The sequence below is a fragment of the Cariama cristata genome, unplaced genomic scaffold (genome assembly GCF_000690535.1).
Source record: "Cariama cristata isolate BGI_N322 unplaced genomic scaffold, ASM69053v1 scaffold14812, whole genome shotgun sequence".
NCBI lineage: Eukaryota > Metazoa > Chordata > Aves > Cariamiformes > Cariamidae > Cariama > Cariama cristata.
In genome coordinates this window covers 1-22,299 of record NW_009604559.1, presented here as the reverse complement: position 1 = coordinate 22,299, position 22,299 = coordinate 1, and the positions used below count along the sequence as shown (strand labels likewise).

The 22,299-nt window shown below is 40.0% G+C and overlaps 1 protein-coding gene across 1 annotated transcript in view; it reads right to left on the bottom strand.

Annotated features, from left to right (window-relative positions):
* The window catches only part of TPH2 (tryptophan hydroxylase 2), a 50,905-nt gene extending 28,891 nt beyond the window's left edge, over positions 1–22,014 (bottom strand). Inside the window, exons 1-7 of the mRNA XM_009695677.1 lie at positions 21,841–22,014; positions 18,632–18,784; positions 16,136–16,319; positions 15,927–16,027; positions 12,825–12,892; positions 7,284–7,480; positions 5,366–5,501 (exon numbers count right to left, since the gene is read on the bottom strand). Coding sequence (XP_009693979.1) covers positions 5,366–5,501; positions 7,284–7,480; positions 12,825–12,892; positions 15,927–16,027; positions 16,136–16,319; positions 18,632–18,784; positions 21,841–22,014 — 1,013 coding nt within the window. The remainder of the gene's footprint in view (positions 1–5,365; positions 5,502–7,283; positions 7,481–12,824; positions 12,893–15,926; positions 16,028–16,135; positions 16,320–18,631; positions 18,785–21,840) is intronic.
* Between the last annotated feature and the right edge of the window lie 285 nt (positions 22,015–22,299).

Here is a 22,299-nt window from a genome sequence, read left to right as displayed (position 1 = left end):
AAAAGTCTTACCATGAAACATGTTTTTTACAGCGTAGTAGCTCTTCCCTGCATATGGTTCTGTAGAAACACACACGTTTGCTTCTATTAAATGGGTTATATGTCTTTTAAGCCCACCTATGCCGTGGTTTCCTCACCACTTCCAGATTGAGTGGCAAGGCCTTGATCACTGCTGTCTTCCAGGCTTAGTACCATGAAGACGAACTGCCCAAAGGAAAGCCAGATGTCTCACAAGTACAGTTTTCAGCATTTCTCTCCAAAATCCAACACAACACATTCCCTCTTTCTCTTCTCCATTCCCCTTTTTGCACCTAGGTACAGCTCCGCAACAAAACATTTTGCCACTTGCCACTAGAAATTCAGGGCAATATTTACAGACGTTTCTGTGTGCTTAATTTCTCATTTAGTCCTGAGTTCCTACTGCAATTACTGGGCACTTTTGTTACGCCAAGCAGACTTCAGAAAAGGCAGAGAACCCGAATCATTTTGGAAAGAACTGCTGTCCACACCTGTTAAGTGCATTATTAGTCATGACAAAGTGCAGACCTAAGTGTACAAAAAACCGCTAACCAACCTAACAAAAGTGCACATGCATCATCTACAAAAGCTCTCAAACAATTCTGAAAGTTTTGGTGCATTTGTTCACAGAAAATAATGGACTTAGTAGTAAAGTTCACTTTAAAAATCGGATCTGACATTTCCTTTGCTTTTGTCTCTTCAAAGACATTTCTCTTTTTTTTTTTTCCCCTAAGCTGTAAACAAATGTTTTAAAGGCAGAGAGAAAACATCAAGTTTTCTGCCTTCTATCCAAAATCATCCAATTTGTCTTTTATAAACTATTTTTGTTTGAAAAGACACAGAACCTGACACTTCAGATAAATCATGAACAGAAAAACAACCCCCTATATAAAGTCTCCTTACTCAGTAGTCTTCACCAAGAAGCCTGCACCAACTGTGTCTAGGTAGATAGTAGTAGATAGTACTTCCTGAGCACATGCAAACGAAGGTCAGCATTTTTTGCATTCCTAGTTCTCTTCACCAAAAGTTTATCAAATACAGTTCCAGTGGTAGAGGGTTACATATATGTCCCTCTTCTCAGCCCAGATGGCCTCACTGACAGATGCTCAGCAACATTTGCTGATGTTACATTCACACTCTTTGGTGAGACAAGCACGGCTCTGAAGTTGTGCATGACAAGTTCGAGCCAGTTTCATATACGAGTAATTCATTCAACAGCACAGACGAATTACCAAATCTCATTTCTCTTCCTTCCTAGACATACGTATTTCCCAAAGAAGCAGGGGGAGGTAAGCAGATACTCTTGTGCCTGACACGATAAAACAAATATGGTCCACGGATGCTGCCAGAGATTTCAGTTGTAGCAATATAGGTCGAGTGCTCAAATTTACTGTGCGCCAATATCTTCAGTCAATACCCATGAAACATGTTTGATATGTACAGCTAGCCAGGAACAGTATCAGACATCATAAGGAAAATTGTTTGCATTTGTTTTCCACTGCCTAGTAAAGCTTGCCTTTCCTCCTGAAAGTGAGATCTTTCTTCTCTCGTTTCTACATCACTGCGTGTACTTTCAGAGGCTGGGAAATTCCTGATTTCTTCAAAAGTGGCTGGTAAGAAGGTTTCTCTTTTATGATCTCCACATCCCTTTGGTGATGCTCTGAGTCTTGCGAGATGATCAAAGTTCCCTACCACAGACCCACAGCTTAGACAGTACTCCTTTCCTCACTGGAGCTCAGACTTGAAAAATTGGCTGGCTTTGTACGGTATCCAACTCTTTGTTCAGGAGCTGGTTTGCATCACTTGAGTGGATAATCAACAAAGGTTAATGACCCTTCTTTAATTAATTCAGTTCCAGTCACAACAATTTCTTCTGTCATCTCCTGCAAGATTTAGCTCACTAATGATACAAAGGACAGTAGGGAAATGGCGTTTGCAGGCTGATAGATATACCCAGAGAATTCTCAGTACCGAACAATTCACTGGAGGAACCTGACTCATCCAACCATCACCTTCCAACACAGAAATGGGCCACAAAGCCCATTTTCTGGAATTCCAGAGCTCTAACTCCAATCTGCATCTTCACTGAAGAAACCAACGCTGGTTGCTGAGCACTTCACCTACACTGCACTGCATCAGTCCAGATATATTTAACTTATATCAGTAGTTCAAATAACAAGAGCAAAGAAGATATAGTGGGATTGGCTTCAAGTTCCTGGCTTCAGGTAAGCACGTTTGTCTCCAGGCAGCCTTCTACAGGAGCATCATGACTATTGGTACCTCAGCGAGTGTCTGCATCTCTATTTTCCCGTGCCGAAGCCACAACTCCCAGCAACAACCAGGCAAAGACGTGTTATTCCTAGCTCTGCACTGGGACGCAGGCTCTCTGTGTCACTTCCACCCTTGCAGACAAAATGAGAACAGACAAAGCCTAGCCCCATTAACTTGTCTCTCCTGGCAAGGGGAGGAGGATGAGGAGGCAGAAGGTATTTCTCTCATGCTTTTAGCTTGTAGATTCTTCCATTAAAACTATGCAAAGGAGTACTTTGAACATGCAGTTATAAAGAGGGGAGCTTGAAACAAAAAGCATATGAACAAAAAAAGAAGCCCCAAAAATGAAAAATCACAAAATCTTCCAGGTAGAACCATGAACGAGCATCTGGAATTGTCATTGGAGTCTCTTAGATTTCCCTGCCAGTCTGGTCCTTTATAGATAGTTTAAACGATATAATTCTTCACTTAACTACCAAGGCTTGATTCTTTTGTTTTGTTTTATTCAGAAAAATAATTAAGTTCCTTTAATTTATTCACACACATTGCTCAGAGAAAATAAGATTTTTGTAATGCACTTTTCACAGCACAAGATTTTTCTTGGAGTAAATTAGTTAGCAGAGCAGAGGAAATCTATATAGCTCTGTGAATGTAGTAGAAACATAATGAAACTCAGGAAGAAATGTTTTAAAATGCATATAGTAGTGATACAGATCAAACCAAATGAACTCTCTAATTTGTATCTAGCACTATAGCCTGAGAGTTAAATCTGATGAAAAGCCCACTGAAGTCAAAGGGAGTCTTTTTACCAGGTTTATATCATTGAAATGCAACATTCACCAAGCCAGGGACCTGCAGTAAACCTCATTATGGCCCCATATATCAACCAGCAGATCTCAGGGCATTGTAGCTACTGCGGAAGATGAAGAGCTGTCCCCAGTTAAGTCAATTTAGTTTTGCCATCGATTTCAGAAAAAGCCAGGATTTCACTCTACGTTTCTGGTAACAGTTACTATATGCTCTATGCTATGAAAAAAATCAAACACATTGGAGGAGGGATTTTCAGAATTTTCCTATGGTACCTTTTTCCAGATAGTACATATTATTTAATTTGTGTGAACAAGTAGATCTGCAAGAAGAGAGTAACATCATTAGAAAATGACAACTTAATTCCTCTGTTAGTCATATCTAGAGGTGTTAAGACCATAACCTGGATTTTTATACGTTCAGCCCAAATAAGTAATAAAAGTCTCCATTCTAACTGAACTATTATTGCTACATAGTGACTTTCCAGACACTATGACCAGAAATGTTACAAAAAAAGTAGTTGCCATTACTACTAAGGATCAGCTATGATCCACTGCATAATTCTGAATGTAAGCAGCATCCTGAAAACTACAGGTGTCTCAAATATACAAATCAATGAACCAGAGAAAATCAGCAAAAGCACAGATGCACTTAATTTTGTTTCCTGGAAGACGTTCCTTCCTTTGGTCCTGGAAGATGTTCCTTCCTTTGTTCCTGTTGGAGTTATGTACCTAAATCCCCTATCAATAGATGAAAACGTTCTTCTAGTTTGTATTAAGTTAATAAATGTAATCATTCTTTTGCTGAACATTGGCAGGTGCTGCAATCTGACACACTGGCTTCCCACAGGAGAGGAAATCATTGGTGCAAAACGTGCTACTTCCTAAGTGTAATTTCTTTTTTTGAAATACCAACAGTTATTTTCAGATAGACCAGAAGAGGTCCAGCATCATATATCCAAGCCCTTCTTTCAGGATTTTACACTGGAGCAATTTGCCTAGAAATTTAAGAGATGAAAGTTCTAATTACAGAGGTTACAGAAGTGAGCGAATTCCCTCAGGGATTACCACCTCTTTCCTAAAAGAAACACGCACACGTAGCATTTCAGCAAATACTTTGCCAAGTTCACATGCAGAGGAAAAGAGGAAGCAGATGAGTGTATAACAGCACCATCTGGTGACTCTTGCCAGAATAATGTCGGAGCATTTTTAGATACAGCTTAATATGCGGTTCCATTAATCCTTTTATATCCAAAAATATTACTCCATGGTTTTGGCAGCCTATTCATGAAATCAAAGTCAGGCGTAGGTCCAAATGTTTGCAGGACTGGAGCTGAATATATATGTATGAACACTTTGTGTAAATTTTGGCAAAAATAAAATACACTCAAATAGTCCAAGCGAACTAAACAACAGCCACAATTTCATGCTAACCGCCTGATGACTGATTCACTGCGAAAATGTCATTTCTGTGGTTACAAGATCAGCGGACGCCTTTGGTAAAACTACCTCCATATTATCTAACTGACATGTATTGTTCTGTTATTACTGCACAGAGCACACCATATATAATACAAGACAAGAACTACAATCGCTTCGATCTTTTTTTTCCCCCACTTTTCATCAAGAGACCAAATGCCAAAATATTTCATCCAAACTCGCAGTATTCTGTTTTGGAAAAGCTACAATGCTGTCCCATGAAAGTCATAATTAAAGCATCTCTTATTTCTATCATGTTTCCTGTAACAGGCTTTATATCTAATATCCTCTCTGGGTGAGAGAATAGTGCCTCATGACTTGCTTGCGTTGTGTTACAGGAGAGAAATGAAGCTCAGCTGTGGAGTCTGGCCCAAAAAAGATAAATGGGGACACGAGAGGACCAAATTCTAATTCTAAAAGCAATTTTTTTCAGGGGATTCAGGGCTTTTTTCCCAACTTCTCTCCTTAGTTGTCCAACAGAAAATAAAATTTTAGACACTTTTTCAAAATGTTTAGTTGAAAACTCCATTTTCCACTGAAACATAACCCAGACAGAAATTTCTAACCCACCATATAACTAACTCAGTTATTTAAGACCCTTGTAAAAAGTCCAAAAGAAGCCTTTGAAATAAATTCTGGGTCACCAACGTGAAAGGTTTTGCCATCAACAGTATAAGCAGATTTTTACATTTGTAGGAAGGTTCCTCTTTTCAATCTTTGCAAATTCAATTGGGTCTTTCAAGAATCTAGCGAGCATATTTTTTCAGCACTAAAGCAAATGCAGCAACTTACGGTTCCGGTGTGTAGAGAGGATCTGAGCCATGTCGTATGTACTGAGTACAGTGAAAAACTCTATATGCTAAGCCAGCTAAAAAATCTCGGGGAGACAGGTATCCAGCAACTGGTCTCACTGTGAAGCCAGACCTTTCTGAAGTGAAGGAGATAATAAAAGACCATATTATATATATCACTCTATCAGTTTCTGAGGACAGGTAATGATCTGTGTTTAATTATTCTACCAGAAGCAGGACACAGAGAATCATGGCTGAAGATCACCACACCTAATTTTCACCTATTATGTACAAGAACTATTTTGCATTGCTAGCATATGTTTCATGAAAACATCCGGAGGTATTTCAAAGCTGGTTTGAACACCTTTGTCTACAAAAGATGGTAAGGTACTGTATAACTGATGTTCTCAACACAGAGTATCTGATTTTTATGTCTGGTACCAAACAGGAGAGAAGTTTCCAAAACAGAAGATGATTTCTGTAAAATACATTAAAAACTAACAGAACAGAATAGGATTAAATCAAATCGGTCCTTATTTCTATAGATAAAATATTGCTTGTGACAGTAAAATACTGACTTTCACAGTTGAGATCCTCATTTAAATATGTAACAAAGTGTTCCTTTGTCAGATTAGTCCCACTGGGGAATAATTTCAAACTCAGTGACTCCGAAAAGTACATTTCTCCCCCAAATTCATTCTTTACTCTTTCCAAGTGTTTATAGGAGAATGTTCCAAGTTTTTCTTCAACAGACACTACTATTGCTGTATTTAGTCTGCTGAAAACATATTTCTGAAAGAAGTGTGAGGTTTTGAGTTTCTAGTTAGTGAGAAAGAACCTGTACACTTTGGCATCATTCCTTAGAGACCATAATACAATGTATGACAGACCCAGAAGGACATAACCAAATTCAAAGACTGATGAGTCAGTTATTAGTAAACGCAGGTGTTCACAAACAAGAGTTACAGATGAAGCAGGGACTGGGGAAAGTAAGCCTTTCATTACAAATTTTGTATTTCTCTTAGTTAAAGATTTTCCATACATATTTGGGACAAAACACTTTGCTAATTCTCTCGTAACACTTGACAGCACGTAACATTTTTTTCCAAACACTTGTCTTTGTAATATTTTAGTTCCTGAGCTCCTGAAGCTCCTGAGCAAGAGGATTAAGGAACAAGCACATGTATCTGAAGGGACCCTTGCGGAGAAATGAAAAGCTTAAATAAACTCTTTGGTGGCTTTTCCTCTAGAGTGAAAAACAGCAGGTTCATGTCTGCCACTTCCTTCATATGGGATACATTTCCATTACAGATGAAAAATAAGGGTATTTTCAAACTTAAATATGTAATATACTGATCCCTTAAAAAATAACATGAAAGAGAAGTACCAGATGACCTATGGAGTCCTATTGATTTTTTTCAACATACAAATATAATGACTAGCTTCATGAGGTCTTGAGCAGTCAGGAAAGTCTCATATTCATCAGGCTGCTCAACAATGTGCCAAACGTGCTCTCCTCTTTAAATGCAGTTATCTTGCCATTTTATTCCCTCTTTTACCTGCCCAGGTCTGGGGGATGCCCTCTGCAGTTATCCCACCCTCTGGCAAAGAGCAGAGGACTCTCTTCCTTCTTTTCATTGTACTGAAGGACTTTTCTCCTTGTGCAAGGTAACATCGTGTGATACAAGTTCAGCTGTTTAATTCCTCTCAACTTCATAGCTGCAAATACATATATAAAACTGTCTTGACTCAACAAACTCCCTGCCATGGAGAATGTCAAAAACAGAGTGACACTTCAGGCTAAACGGAAGTCCACTGATGATGCTGGGAGTCTTTTCAATGTGCTTTGTATTTCACAGTAACAAAAAAGAGTGTTTTCACGAAACCGTATCTATTGACAAACCAAATATGAATCTTACCTTTAAGAAAAATAGAAACATCTTCCAACTGAGGTACATTATCCTCTCTGTATCCACAGTACTTGGTCAGCAGAGGGAAGTTTTTTAAATATTCACGACAAGCATGGGTGGGATAGAGTTTACTGAGTTCCCTAAATACCACTCCCCATGTTTTAATTTCTTCAGCTGTGTACTCCACTCTGGGAATGGGTTGACCACTGTAAAAAATAAAATAATACAAAATACATTTGAATACAATCAGATTCTAGACAGATTGTGGATGGCAGAATTTCTATGAGAAGTATTATTTAAATAAAGGCAGATAGAGACTATTAAAACTATTAAAAATTATTTCAAAATGACAGCCAGATGCTTTTTTCTTAGAATTACTTCTTGATGTTATGTGGTACATATTACAATCATTTATTAAGAACTATCTTTCTTCTTAATCAAGATCTTCAGCTAACCACTTGCAAAGGCATTAGTGGCAATAAACAAAGAAATATTAACTCTGGTATAGCAACACAGCATGTAAGAAATCCATCTTTCTGCTATGATATGCAGAAAGATTAAGAAATAATCTCATTGCTAACTTGTCGATTCCATAACACCACCAGCAGATTGCATGCTCTATGCATTCTTTAAAATGCATAATATTCACACAGCATCGTTACCTAGCATTTTACAAAGTGAAGACTAGGCAATTACATAGATGCTTAGAAATGTGTGGATCCAATTAAAATACAGATATTTATTGTTTAGACTGTTGCTCACATGTGCAGATATGTTTGGAACCCCAAATTCACACAAGACTACATCATGAGGAAGCTCACCTCAGAGCCAACAGCCTACCCCAGGTGAAACTAAGCCTCTAAATACATCATCTCCACCTTTTTTTCTTCTTCTTCTGCACCATTCCTCTGCCTCCTCCCCCTTACACAGATGTACAGAAATTGCAAAGCAGGAGCCTTCCAGGGTACTCACTAATCTGCCTCTGACATCCAAGCTTTGCCTTGAGTGGTTACAGCTAATTCAAAACTGACTGACAGTGTGAAGAGTGTGAAGGGCTCCTTCCAATTTGCACTGCCTTGTATTTAGCTGTACGGAATTTCCCATGCCATGGTCATGAGCCATCATCTCACATCATTAATTCCCCCTAGAAACTTCATAATCTTTCTCTGGATTTAATGTTCACAATCTCCAGTATGCAATCTGTGCAATCTGCCTTCTCCTCAGGTATCCTATTTTCCTGCACTGTAAAAAAGACTGTCAAAGGGATTCACAGGATCCTCCTCCATCCCATCAGTCCCTATCCTCAACTCCCCTGCCACAGAGCTGGCAACGTGGGCGCTCCCAGCCCAGTGCTGCAGTTTCCCCAGTACCGCAGACACCAGCAGAATGGGCATATGGGGCATGGGGAATCCCACTGCAGCAGGAGAAATGAAGTGCTGGGCTTTTGCTAGGGGCTGGCTCCCCACCTCCACTGTTGCCTGGTTCATAATCCTGGCTCCACAATATGAGGTAACAAGGAATGAGCCCCTCTTGTCACGAGCGATTGCTGCTATGCAGCCCCTACATGCAGAAGAGGATCATCTGCCCTACATTCATTGTGGCTGTCCTCTCATCTTTACTGAAAACTTACCATTTAATCCCCTTGCCTTTACTATATCAAAGGATTTTGATCCACGGCAGTTATCTGTCAGTCAAAAGCTGCTTGGTATGAGGTACTCATACTTGCTAAAGACTCCCCGAACATCCAGTACATCCTCTAGTTCCCCTTCAGCCACTCTTGCAGACACAACAAGAATTGCAACACATTTAGTGAAGCATTTCCCATCAACAGAAGCTGCACTCAGTCCATGCCCATTCTGCGCTAGGAGTCAGTCCTTCAGGTCCAGTATCTGTCTTCACGTTTACACTTTATCAGCCTTAAGCTGCCTGCCAGCTCATGGAAAGCATACCACAGCTATTCTAGATAGTACTGTACATGACAGATACAAGCAAGTTGCTTACTCCATCCACCGAGGGTTGCCAGAATACCATGCAGTAGCCTCGTCCCTTTTCCTTACACCTGACCTGTACTACGGATACTGCCAGTACGGGCCAGCACTGGCCTGGCAAAGAGGAAGAAATGTGTGCATCAGTGGAAAAACTCAGGTTACTATTTAGCCTGTCACCAGAGAGGTATAAACATAATCAATGATGTGAAGCTTGTTCACTGATCACTAAAAGGTTTATAACTTAGTTATTGTTTCAATTAATTCATTAGTACTGAAGTAAGGTTCACTGAACATTAATTCCTTAATAGGATCTATGCCTAGGAGAGCTGATCTTATTTCCAGCTGATCATGATATTGCGTTCTTTACTGAGAGGATCAAGGCAGCTAGACTTGCGGGAGGACCTATGCCCTTCTCACTCAGCTCTGCAAATCTCATTTTTCTCACCCTCTTATTTCAGCAAGCAAGACCCACCTTGCGCTGAAACATGTCAATAAATCACAGAAATGGCCAGCCTGCATAGCCAGTTTTCTTGTGGCGGAGTAAGATGACTCTACAAGCTAACCTATCCTGAATTTTTATTTCCCCTTATTAAAATAAGGTCTTTCCATTTTGCCATGGTCATGAGCTATCAACTCATATTATGAATTCCCTCTTAAACACCATATTTTTCCTCCAGATTTAATCTTCTCAACACTTTTTCAATCCCTGATCAATCTCAAAGGACTAATTATCAAGATTAACACATTTTCACTATCTTTAGGATATAAGCTAAGTGAAGGAGGGAGGAATAATTTTTTTTGGTCCATTTATTTCATACAGCTGATCTTCATGCTGTGCTCTATTAACATGTCTTTCCCTTCAACACCCAGCACCGGCAAATATCTGCTCCTCTAAGCTCACTTCTTAGTGTTTTTCTCTCTCTCTGTCTACTACAGAGGCCTCTTTATGTTCAAGCAAAGCAAAGCATCTACCACTATAGAACAGCAGCAATTCATAAAGGAAATGCTGATCTGAGATTTTCAACTCAACAATTTTTTCATAGAGCCAATTCTTTGCAGCCAAATCTCTTTGTTATTTTTTAAGGAAACAAGTGTGGCTTGTTTTCTGTTCTTTTTTTTACACTGGAAAATGAAAAGTAGAATCCGACCAAGCATCAGTAACTGATTAGGAAGGTCACTTACCTGGAAGACACTGAGAGGTTCAAGACAATGCTCTGAATTTATCCCTAAGGTAAGCAATCCTTACAACAGAGCTGTTCTTTTTGTATAAATAAGTAAATACCCATTAGACCACAGAAGAGAGTGTGATGAGACTGCAATGCAGTGTCAAGACACCTATATTAATTCTGAGCTGCCCAGCATGGGTAGCAGAAAGAGCGTAGCTGTAGCAGCACAGAGACCCCCCTGAGCTGATCTGCCTTTCCTCAGCATGGCTTCGGCTGAGCTGCAGGATGCCGAGGGTAAACGTCTCCCTGGGCTGTCTCTGCAGGCATAGCTGGAGGCAGACCGACTGTATAGCCCAGCAGATATGGCACATCTTTGGGGTTAAGATAACCACTGCAGGAGACCTGAGGAGTATGAACAAGATTTTGCCACATCTTAGGTAACTGCCCTAAGCACTGGCCTCCCAGTCATTTTGTGGTCCCTGGCTAAAAATATTTGAAGCATCTTGTTTTCCCTCTGCTCACAATAAAAGGAAGAGTTTGAAATCTTTTAAACGTTTGAAAAGATCAATGGGATGAAGGAGTTCTTCTGAGCAGTTTTGCTGAAGTACAAGATCTGGCCCCCAAATAACCTCTGGTTTGGGTTGTTTGATCTTTGTAATGTGCCTGCAGAAATGGTTCTTGAGCCTTCAAAATCTAAAGAAGGTAAAGATTTTTTCCTCTCCTTTATCTGTTTTCCTGGGAATATGCAGGATCACTCTACGTGATTTTTGTGAAAAGACATTTCTGACTGGTTTCAGGGAAAAAAAAAAAAAAAAACAAACACCTTTGTAGAAGACCAGCCACTGCTTAGTGAGTCAGCTGCATGATCTTTCCAGTATATAGGCCGCTGAGAGGGAGAAGTCAGGAAGATATTTCCAGCAACTCAGCAGCAGTGAAATGCATGGCACTACTGCTACCATCATGGGTAAATGGAGAACTATCTGACTTACTGAAAGAGCTCCAGCAGCACACACAGCCTGCCCTCATCCACAGATACCTGCCTGACACTGCACACTGCAATAAATGCTAGGCAAGCAGCACTAACTTTACTGCAAGCATTAGACTGAAAAAAAGATAATAAATCCATCAGTTGTAAACGAGCAAACAAACAAAAAAACCTGTCTCAATTTACATGTGAAAGCTGGCTACACTTAGGACTTACCTGGTCAGCCTAGGGAGCTTCTCTACCAACCAGCACCCCGTCCCTAGAAGGCAGCAGCTCCGTGTGCTGGGTGGATGTCATGAGCACCCAGTTAAACAACTGCCACCGCAGGGAGAAAAAAGGGGAACCAACACTACCACTTACGCATTTATTAGAATGGTAATAGCTTAATGGCAGGAATGGGACAAAAGGAAAGGAGAAATACAATCGGGATTACATGGACACAAAGCAGAGTTAATCTTCCTGTCCCCTCAGCCTTCTGCAGCCCATGTACTAGTCTTACAATAAAAACAAAAAATCAGAACTGAAAAACCTTCAAAAATCCATTTTTGAATTGCTTCCTGACAGGATGTGCCTTCTGCAAAGGGAGAGAAAATTGTTGTGTTTTTTATTCTTTAAACAACGTAGGTAGAAATCTCAAAGGAGAAAAATGAAACACCTGAAGAAGTGTGGTAAAATGGAAAAGAACATCAAATTAGTATGTTCTTTCCCTTGAGAATAGGGCTTAGGCCTGTTGCAAATAAAACCTAGAATATGATTAGAATTACTTGAATGCTTCTGTGACAAGAAAATTGCAACACAGTAGGTATTTGTAGGTAGCACAGAAAGTTTCCTAACTTCCAGGGACGGTAGCAAATTGAAAATACTAACTTGAGAAGGCGGTTTTTGGGGGAAGGCAGAAAAATCAAGATGAGAAAACATATGCAGTGTACCAGCTCCACTAACTACAGAGAAATTCACTGACTGAATTCTGAGAAATTTAGAGCTGTGTTGGCAAAACTGATAAATGGCATTTTGCAGTGTCCAGTATAGTAAGTACGTGAAAAGGAAATTCTAATTTCAGTTTTTAGTGAGCTCGTCCAGCTACCTAGGTATGCTAGATACGTGCGATTCAGCAGTGCATCAGTTTGTCATTAAGATACACAAGCATTTGTAAAAGAGTTTCTTAAATTTAAGGAGCTATGAATAAAACACTGAAGAGACAGTGCTTACCTCTCAAATGCTTTACTTGCCTGTACCTGTATCGAAAATGTAACGGGATTTCAAGCATCAGGTTTGTCATTTATAGCCTACACTAAACTAGTCAAAGTTTAAAGGATGACTTTGTCTACTGTTAAACTTCATCCTACAGAATTAAGTAGAGCATGAATTCTAACTAGTCAGCAGCACAGGGAAGAATTATGCCAGTACTTACTATTTATAGCTCATGGCAACATCCACAAAGTACTTTCTTCTCTGTCGATAGACATTGTCTTTAAATCCCTTAAGCAAGGAAGAAGAGAGTAATTTACAATAAGGACAGAAAATTAGCTGTAAGAATTGTAAAATAAATCATTAAAGTGTTTATTTAGTACCTAATTATATTGTATTTTGATTAACACTATCTACTGGACTGCAAGAGAAGATAAGGATTTCTTCACTTTTTCCCCCCACCAAAGTCCCACAGGAGTTTTTTCAAGACAGATTTGTGCATAGGTACAGACATTCAACCAAGATGTTGAAAAAGGGGAACTTCTTCCTTGCCATTCCATCTCACTCAGGTTTTCCTTAATCTGAATGGAGATCTACACACAGGTGCAAAGCAGAATAATTTACCTATCCTTAATACACCTTTCTTCACTAGAAGAATCCAGTGCCCAGAGTTCATAAGCAACTCATTTTGAAGACGCTATTTCAGCAGTTGCCAGCTTAACCAACACATTAGGGACTGAACCAGCAGCCTCCAGCAGCTAATACACATATTGCTCCAATCAGAAATTTGAATCTCTTCTATACCTATAAAATACATAGACACTTCAGGTTTTGGACGACAAAAAGAGTTATCTATTTTTGGCAGAACTGCCAACCTCTTGAAGATGAAAAAGGGTAAAGAGTTATCTAAGTCCCCCAGTTAGTAGCCCAGAAAGTGCATTTAAGTTTCCCCTAGTCAGAGCTGAAAAGTAAAATGCATGTTTTCCTTACTGCTCACATACACAAACACAAATCACTGAAGGGAATGAAAAAAAATAACATCATTCGATTTGAAATATTTGTATGAGCTCCCAGAAAATTCAGAAGTCATTTTACTGCCCCATAACCAAAGCTGTGCTGCTGGGGCAGAGTAAGGGAGGATGTCAGAGGACTGCAGAAAATCTTCAAGTCTCCACTCCTACGCAGAAAAGCTTTTTGACTGGCAAAAAGCGGCTGTAATCTGGGGCAGCCTCCTTGTCTGCTTAATACCTTTTGACATAAGCGTTGAGTTACTCAGCTGCAGACGATTCAAGAGCTGAAAAGTGATGGAAGACAGCACAGGGGATTTAAAAGCCTGTCACCAGTAGTGAAACTGAGACTGAAACCATTAGCCAGTATGGAGTGGTTTAGGGCTATGCTGTCGATGTGGTGCTATACTGGTTCCGCAATAGGGTAATTCTCCTTGGTCCTCTGCCACCTACACACCACCACTAAGGAACAGGGCAGGCACCAGAAGTGGCCTTTGAAAGGCCAGTCACAGATTTTACAGGTTTTTTCCCCCCATCTCTAATACCCAGCATGCTGCATAGGCTAACAAATGGTGTGTAAATTATGTTTATAAGAGTTTCCCCAAGTGTAAAATATATATTCATATAATGCAAATGTCTTTTTTCATTGTCTGTAAAACTGAAGGCAGATTTTCAGCAGAGCACTCAAGTATTTAATGAAGGCACCAGCTCAGAACATAAAACAGTATCAAATGGCCCGTCACAGTCATCGACTCACGGCTAGAATGAGCTGCCACTACAGGCTCTGTTTGAACCAAATTGCTGTTAATGGCTGAAGGTAATCAACAGACTTTCCCATTCTGAGAAAACGTGAGGTAAATCCTAGTTTGTCATCCATCAAGAAGTACATGGCAGAAACTAGGATCCAGGAACACGCTCCCCAACTGTGGACCCACAGTGTGGGAAGGGCTCACACATGGCAGAGATGGCTGTGAACCAAATGAGGTGACGATGACCATCATGGCTGATATGTGGGCAGCCGACAGCAGAGACAGGGAAGTGGGGCTGTCAGGGGACATCGTGACAATGTCCGTTTGCTGGTGTGCACAGGCATGAGGGTCTCTACCTGAGCTCCCACCACAGCACGTCCGCTGTTGGAGCTGTGGAGCAGACAGGAGAGAAGACAGTGGTCTGAGTGCCCTTTCTGCACCGATGCAAGCCCCAAATCCAGGGCCATCAGGAGCACCAGCCTCTCCTCAGCCAAGGCAGGCACCAGGGAGGAGGCCACACAGGCACTGTAGTACCATCGTATACAGATGCATCACTAGAAAGTCCCCTAGACCCAAGTGATCTTTCTGCAGTCACTTACAAAACCTTTAGGGTCATTTTTTACCATCTTGGACAATACCAACAAAAATGTGTGTGACAAAAATCAAACTAGACTACCACCTACAGCCAGAGTTTAATCTGATTCTACAACAAGACACTATTATGGTCAGATATCTTAGTTCATCGCCTACTTCCTTTCAGCTGGAAGTTTCCTACAATACTAGTTTAATCCAGCCTATTTTAGAAAAGAACACAACTAGCTACCAGCAGTATCTTTCAGCCAAGCGGTCCAAAGGTAGAAACTTGGATTTATAACAAGTGAAAACGTTGTAACACAAATGCCTGCAATCATCTGCCATCTGAAGACTCAGAGGTTAAGCATTTATGGACATCAGCCAAAAGAAATAAAAGAATAACAGATCTATTTTTCCACCTTTCGCATTGAACATTTGGCACTACTGCAGATACAGCTTGTGTGAAACACAGGCTTGTCTCTTGTCACCAAAGTCAGGAAACAACGTGAGACACCTTCCCATCTGCTGCATTCAGGCAGAAACAGGAACATGTTGCTCTGTTTTATTTTGTAATTACCTCCTCAGCACCCAAGGAAGTCTTCCTTCATAATTCTTTCCTCTCCGACACCTAGGTTAGTATCAACTCTTACCTAAGAGCTACTTGTGGCAGAACCGAAGGTCACACTGATCTAAACTCTTCAGAGTTTGAAACCTTTCTATCAACTAGTTAATTAAAAAAATAAATAACTGAAAGCAGTACAAAAGGGGACAGAGTTGTTAAACAGTGGATAAGTTTTCCAGAGGACCTCCTTTTTGGGTGTCCTACTACAAAAAAGGAAAATTAATTCACTGAAACTACTGAAGAAAACTAAATCCCCACCTTCTGAAAACCACATGCTCAAAAAAGTACTCGGAATCAGCAGTCAACAGACTTTCTGTTTGACTGGCAAATAAACTGAACACATTATCTACAAGGCAATTTTGTGTTACACTTACGGGGTGATCTGCATCCAGCTCAGATCCATACATCAAAACTCTCTGTGAGCATTTGTCTAATTCAGATATCTTCCTGGGGAACCAAGGGACACAGTCGAGATCTGTAGAAGACAGAATGTGAGTTGAATGTACTGGAGTATAAGACGGTAGAGATACCTGCGCAAAACATTTGTCACTGTCTAAACCAACTGATACAAAACCAGCCTTGCCTTCTTCATCAGTCCAGATGTTTTCCGGTGGATTGAGAGATACAATATTAGTTTGAAACTTGAGCAGCTGGATTAGTTCATTAAATTCTTTCTTACTGCAGTCGCAGTCCACAAAAATTTCCACCTCTGAGTTCCTTCTCTTCGATTTTCGTGATTCAATATGAACCATACTCACATGTTTCTCCTGTGGAAAGATGAAATAATGGATGAAATACAGACATACCAGCTAGAAGGGCAATATCAATGGCATATTCCTCAAGAAAGTTTTTACCAGTTATTAAAAGGTGTTTTCATTGAAAGTATTCACTTTGTATTTACACAACTAGTTAGTGACACTCACTAAATACTGATGACAAAAAAATCTGTATAGTGAAAGTAAAAATAAAACTATTATATTTAATGAAGAAAATCAACTAATGATTTAATTTTATCTACCAAGACAATCTCTTACAGAGGACAGTATAACATGGGAATTTTTAAAAATAAAAAAAAACACTAATGCAATTTTATATTTATGTTTGCTATAAATACGAAATTCTAATGCAATTTTATTAGACAATGTGCATAATAATATTGTTAATTTAACTAGATTTGAGTGTGCTTCTTTAAATAGATGCTACTAAACATGTACTACTTCAGTATCTCTTATGAACACATGATGAAGAAAATATTTTTGTGCAGATCACTGTATGTCAGCCCTCATCTATCTTTCTTTATCAACCTTTATTATCAATAACTCAAAGTGTTAACAGTAATAAAATTGTAATAAAATTAAAACCTAATTCAATTTATTCTCTGTTACAATGTTCCCATCAAAACTAAACGATGCAAGAAACGTGAGTGTGTAAATACTTCTAGCATGAAAACTTTCCTACAGGGTATCTCTCCCACAACTACTGGTCTGCCAAGGGTGTCACACAGCGACAGATAACCATAATGTGTTCTGGCTGGCCCGATCTAGCGTTGTGATAGCCTTGCTTCAAAGCAGGAGCTTGGACTGGATGACTGATTTCAGCCAATACTTCTATAGACTCTGATTTTCCCTTTTTTTGCCAGACAAAAATTATCTGTTCTTTTCCACAACCATCCTTTCACTTACTCAGTGAAGCCAATAAAACTTTTTTTGAGTTCCAAATGGGGAGAACTCCATGCCTGTACTTCCTGCTGTATTTTACATAAATGTCCACTTCAGATGAAGGCCCCCTCTGATACAGCCAACCAGCAGTCTCTGCTTTCACACTTCTGGATATACATACGTAACTCTTTCACTGCCACGCTCCATAAGGTATGTATATGATATATCTCCTTAGCTAACCCGCTCACCTAACAAATTCACTCTGATCTGCCCTAGGTTGAGTACAGAACAAAGCCCTGCACTCCCCCTCACAGTACTCAAATTGTTAAGTGGCTACGTGAATGGGGGGGATATCTCTGCAACATCTTCCAGCCATGTTTTAAGAGCCCATTGTGAGTCATATGCCCATTCCCAAGAAGGGGGAGTTGATGTGTAAATCCAAGATTTCAGGTATGAACCCACTCAAGCCAGAGATGCAGTTAAGACACTTAACCCTTGGAGAGATGCTGCATTGAAAACAGGACTCTTTCTCCAACTCCTCTCAGCTCACTTAGGCTTCCCCTCTTTCTGTCAAACACCTTGCTTCCTGGCAGCCTCCCTCCCGTGGGTCTAACTCACCCCTTTTCCTTGGCTGGGGAATCCAAGTATCTACATCAGCCTTGGGAATCTGGTCCCAAGGCCAGCTCCTGTGAGTTAGGACTGGTATTGCCCCATGCTCACACACTTGCACCCTCTGATGGCCTGGCCTTAGAGGTAGGCTCCAAGCCACCTCCTAACTTTCTGTTCACCGCACTGCACAGACCGAACAACCTAAGACTTTTATCATACTGCTTTAACTATCCTCAGACATGCCTCCAAGCCCTCTACAATTTATTAATAAGGCCAGCAGACTACAAGCAGTAGCAGTAGTCTGACCAAAACCCACCCATTGCATGGGGATCTATATGGGAACCAATATTTCACAATTTACGTTCCAGTTAGACGCATAAAGCCCTGACCCTGCAAGCACTTACAGATGCATTTAACTTCATGAGTAAACATTGTCTTGCAGCAAGGCTGCCACCACTACGTGATTGTATGTAATTTAGATTCTGAACTGCTCTCTGAAAGTGCCTCCTTTCACTGTGGCCTGCACAGACAACTCCAAATCTAATTTACAGTGTTGAGAAATACGTGTCGGAAATCTACAGCGAATAGCGTGATCATCAACTTCACTGTTAAACTTTATTCCAGAAAACCCTTCACAAGCCCAAAATGCTTTGTTGAATGGTCCATAAAATTTCAAGTTACTTATACTCAATTCTGCAGAGTGTAACTGCACTATATTCCTTCCGCCACGGTCCATTAGATTTATACCAACAAACAACCTGACCTCAGTAGCCTTCTTCAGTCCAGTCAGCATAATGATTTGTAAGCTTTACCTGGAAGAGTCGGAGAGCTTTCACCAATCCACCAACTTCATTCTTCAAGGAAAACACCACAGCTGTCTTTCCACCTTCAGAAACAGATTCAGCTTTCCCATTTCCCTTATTGCCTTTCTTTTCCTCATTTTTCCCAGAACTCGATCTGTTTAGCTACAAACGGATAAAGAACAGCATCATCTCAGATGCAAACAGGTATTTCCAAAAATAAAGTTTTTTTACATAGAGAAATTTCTGTTAGAAAATAGCTGAATGGAACTCATCCAGACTTAATTTAAAAGGTAATACATTTACTTGAAATGAGAATCACAGGTCAGAGGCAGTTGTTAGAGACGATTGTGTAAGGCCAGATAGCTGAATGGAACTCATCCAGACTTAATGTAAAAAGTAATACATTTACTTGAAATTAGAATCACAGGTCAGAGGCAGCTGTTAGAGATGATTGTGTAAGGCCATTCCCTAGAAAAAAAAAAAGCTTAAGGAAAAGCATATGAATGTTCGGGATACCAATATGATGACATTATTAGGGCAATGCTATCATTAGTAATAAACAAGAAGCAAATGGAGACGGTCTAAATTACTGCAAAGCCTGCAGTGATGTTATTCTAACCTGAATATTGCTGCAAGATTGCACCGCAAAATTGCCATGATGCTATTCTAACCTGTACCAGTCAATTTATGATGATTTACACTGGTCTGTACTTTTGTATTAACCATTAAAATTAAAACATAATGTTCATGTTCTTTGTTGTAGTACAATTAATGTTGTCACGTAATGCCATTTTTCCTGAGAAAATAAAACCTCCATTGATTATACAAACAAGGATGGAAATACAGGCATAGACTGTATCACAGAACCATAGAATACCAAGTTGGAAGGGACCTCAAGGATCATCTGGTCCAACCTTTCTTGGCAAAAGCATGGTCTAGACAAGATGGCCTAACATCCTGTCCAGCCGAATCTTAAAAGTGTCCAATGTTGGGGAATCCACCCCTTCCCTGGGGAGATTATTCCAATGGCTGAGTGTTCTCATTGTGAAAAACTGTACCTCCCACAGAAGGTGAGCTGGCTGAGGAACTCAAAAAAAAATACAGAAAACAATACCATCCTTGGCCACTCCTACATTCTTCTCACAATTTGGGGGTCAAAGACTGCTTTAAGCCTAATTTCAGACAGCATTTTCCAAAGAATGTAATTTTATCATCTTAAATCTTGTTGAGATACCAACAGCACAGCCTTTATAGACAATTTTATAAGATCGACTATGATTTTCAAAAAACAGCCTGCACTTTCCAATACCCAGGCTGAGACTCCTGGAGAAATTAAATCTCCAGTAAGATGCTAACTGCTTTTTTATTATCCATAATACAGCCACCAAAAAAAAAGTGAAGATAGAAATTAAGATTCATATACAACTATTCCACATGTATCAAATTGTCCTTTAGTATATTGCAAAGCAACTTACAGAAAATAGCCCAAAAATGAAGCTTTTAAACAGGTCTCACAATGCTTGATGAAAGCCAAGTTAAATCTCTATTCTTATTTTTTCCTTACAGGTGTGTTATCCCACTTGCATAATGTCTGTGCATCCATGTCAATGGACTTTAGCAAAGGGTCTCCCTGTGCTTCTAGAAGATTTTACAAGACTTTATCAAGTGCTTCGTGACCAGGCAAAAAATTAGTAAGCTTCAGCCTGGTTCCTTTTCAAGCTGGATTATATAAAATGGTTTTCTTAAAAATGGATATCGCTGACAGTGACAAGGTATTTGCATCACATCCATCTTAATGCATCCACATGGTTCATGTCAAATTGGTTTGCTTTGTCAGTCAATCCTAGTCCACTCTGAAGTATCTCCCTCTACTGAATACAGAGCCCACAGCCCTCAAGCTACCTTCCACTGGATCTTCTGAGACTTTTTTCTTTTTAATGTACAAGAATGCACTGCATTAAAAAAAAGGCCAGTTAAAATGCATAATCTTACCAAAAGCCACTCTTTAAACAGCACAGGTTAAACCAGCCACGCTTAAACAAGTTACTGGACACACTAAAAAGTCTCTGTAGTCTTTTCTCATAATTTATTAGACTACACAGAAACAATCTGGAAAAGCAACTATGTTTGTAGAATGATATATGAAGGGTTTCAAACATGTTTATTTTTTAGTAATTGAGTTTATATGATTCTTCTCGGTAGGAAGTTTGTTTAGGGATAGTTTACGGGAAGGTCACTTTTGGTTTAACTTCAATAATATTGGGGATTTGGCCGAGTTCTTTTCACATCCATCAAGCCCAAAACTTCCACATGAAGTGACGAAAGTGCTGTTTTTAAAGCATCTGTGATTTTTCACTCTGTGCTGCTTTCTGGAAGCTACGTACGGAGGATCATGTAGTCACCTGAGCATCTGAGAATCTCAGTATCATCAATTCCTCTGGGAAACGAGAGCACTTGGCACCTTCCAAGACTGTCACAGGTTCCCTAGTAGTCTCAAGTGAGCATTACCTGAAGTGATGACTGAAAAAGCCTCTCAAGCATAGGAAAACTAGAACACCTATTTGTTACGAGCTCAGTAGGAGAGGCTGTGCTATTGCAAAAACTCAAATCTTATCAGCCATGCTCATCAGTACACTTCATAATTAAATAATGACTAACAGATCAACTTTCCTAATGAAAATGAATTCTCTGGAATAAGCGCAAGTACTCAGGAATAACAGTCATCTACAGCAGAACTTAGTGAAGAAAGCAACTCAAATATAAAGACAGTAAAACAAATTTATCCCATTTAATTCAATATTTTCAATAGAAACAAAACATGTACAAAAAAAAAAGGGGGATATTTCATATTTTACTATAAAGATAATACGCCAGTTCACAACCGGTACGAACTGGTGCATTCTGTCGGTTCTACTCAAGTGATCTGAATCTTCACATGTTGCAAAATTTTACAGGAGGCAAAGCCTTCATAATCCTAAACATTTCACATATTCATATTACATTATTAGCACCTACTAACATTCTTTACTCTTAGTAAAGTACACCTATTCAAATATGTTTCCCTGTAAGCATACAGAAGTTTATCCCATGCCTGAAACCACTCGAGCACCTGTTGCACCCATATCATCATCTTACAGAGAACTGCTGCTACCTCCTGACAGGGTTTTCGAGAGGGAACTTGCACACCCCCTGCATGATGCTCCGGCACCTTTCCGTACCCCTGGGAGTCGGCAGGAGCTGGGAAACCTCAGTGCCAGCTGCTCAGCAATGAAAGTGCCACAGGCACCAAAGCAGTGGAAGTCCATGCGATCTGCATGTTCCCAAAAATGTTTTCCGTAGCGTGCTGTGAGGTTCATGAGAGCCTTGGAAAGGGAGATTGTGCTGATGCACATAGTCCGCAGGACTAATCAAAGCCTTTCAAAATCCAAGCACTTAAGCCCCAATGCTTTTATGCTATGCCAAGAGCAACGTGGTTCATTTCTGCAGAAACGCTTATATTCCTAATGAAACTTCTACTGTGAGTTAAAGACACTTTTAAGGCTGCGTTTATAACGAGGACCGAGCAGACTGCAAAGTTAGCTTCACCGGTCCCCGCAACCGCTGACAAACTATTCACCTGACCTTAAAGTCGAGAGAAAAGGGGACGGCTCCCTGGCACCCGGGCCCCCCGGACGGGG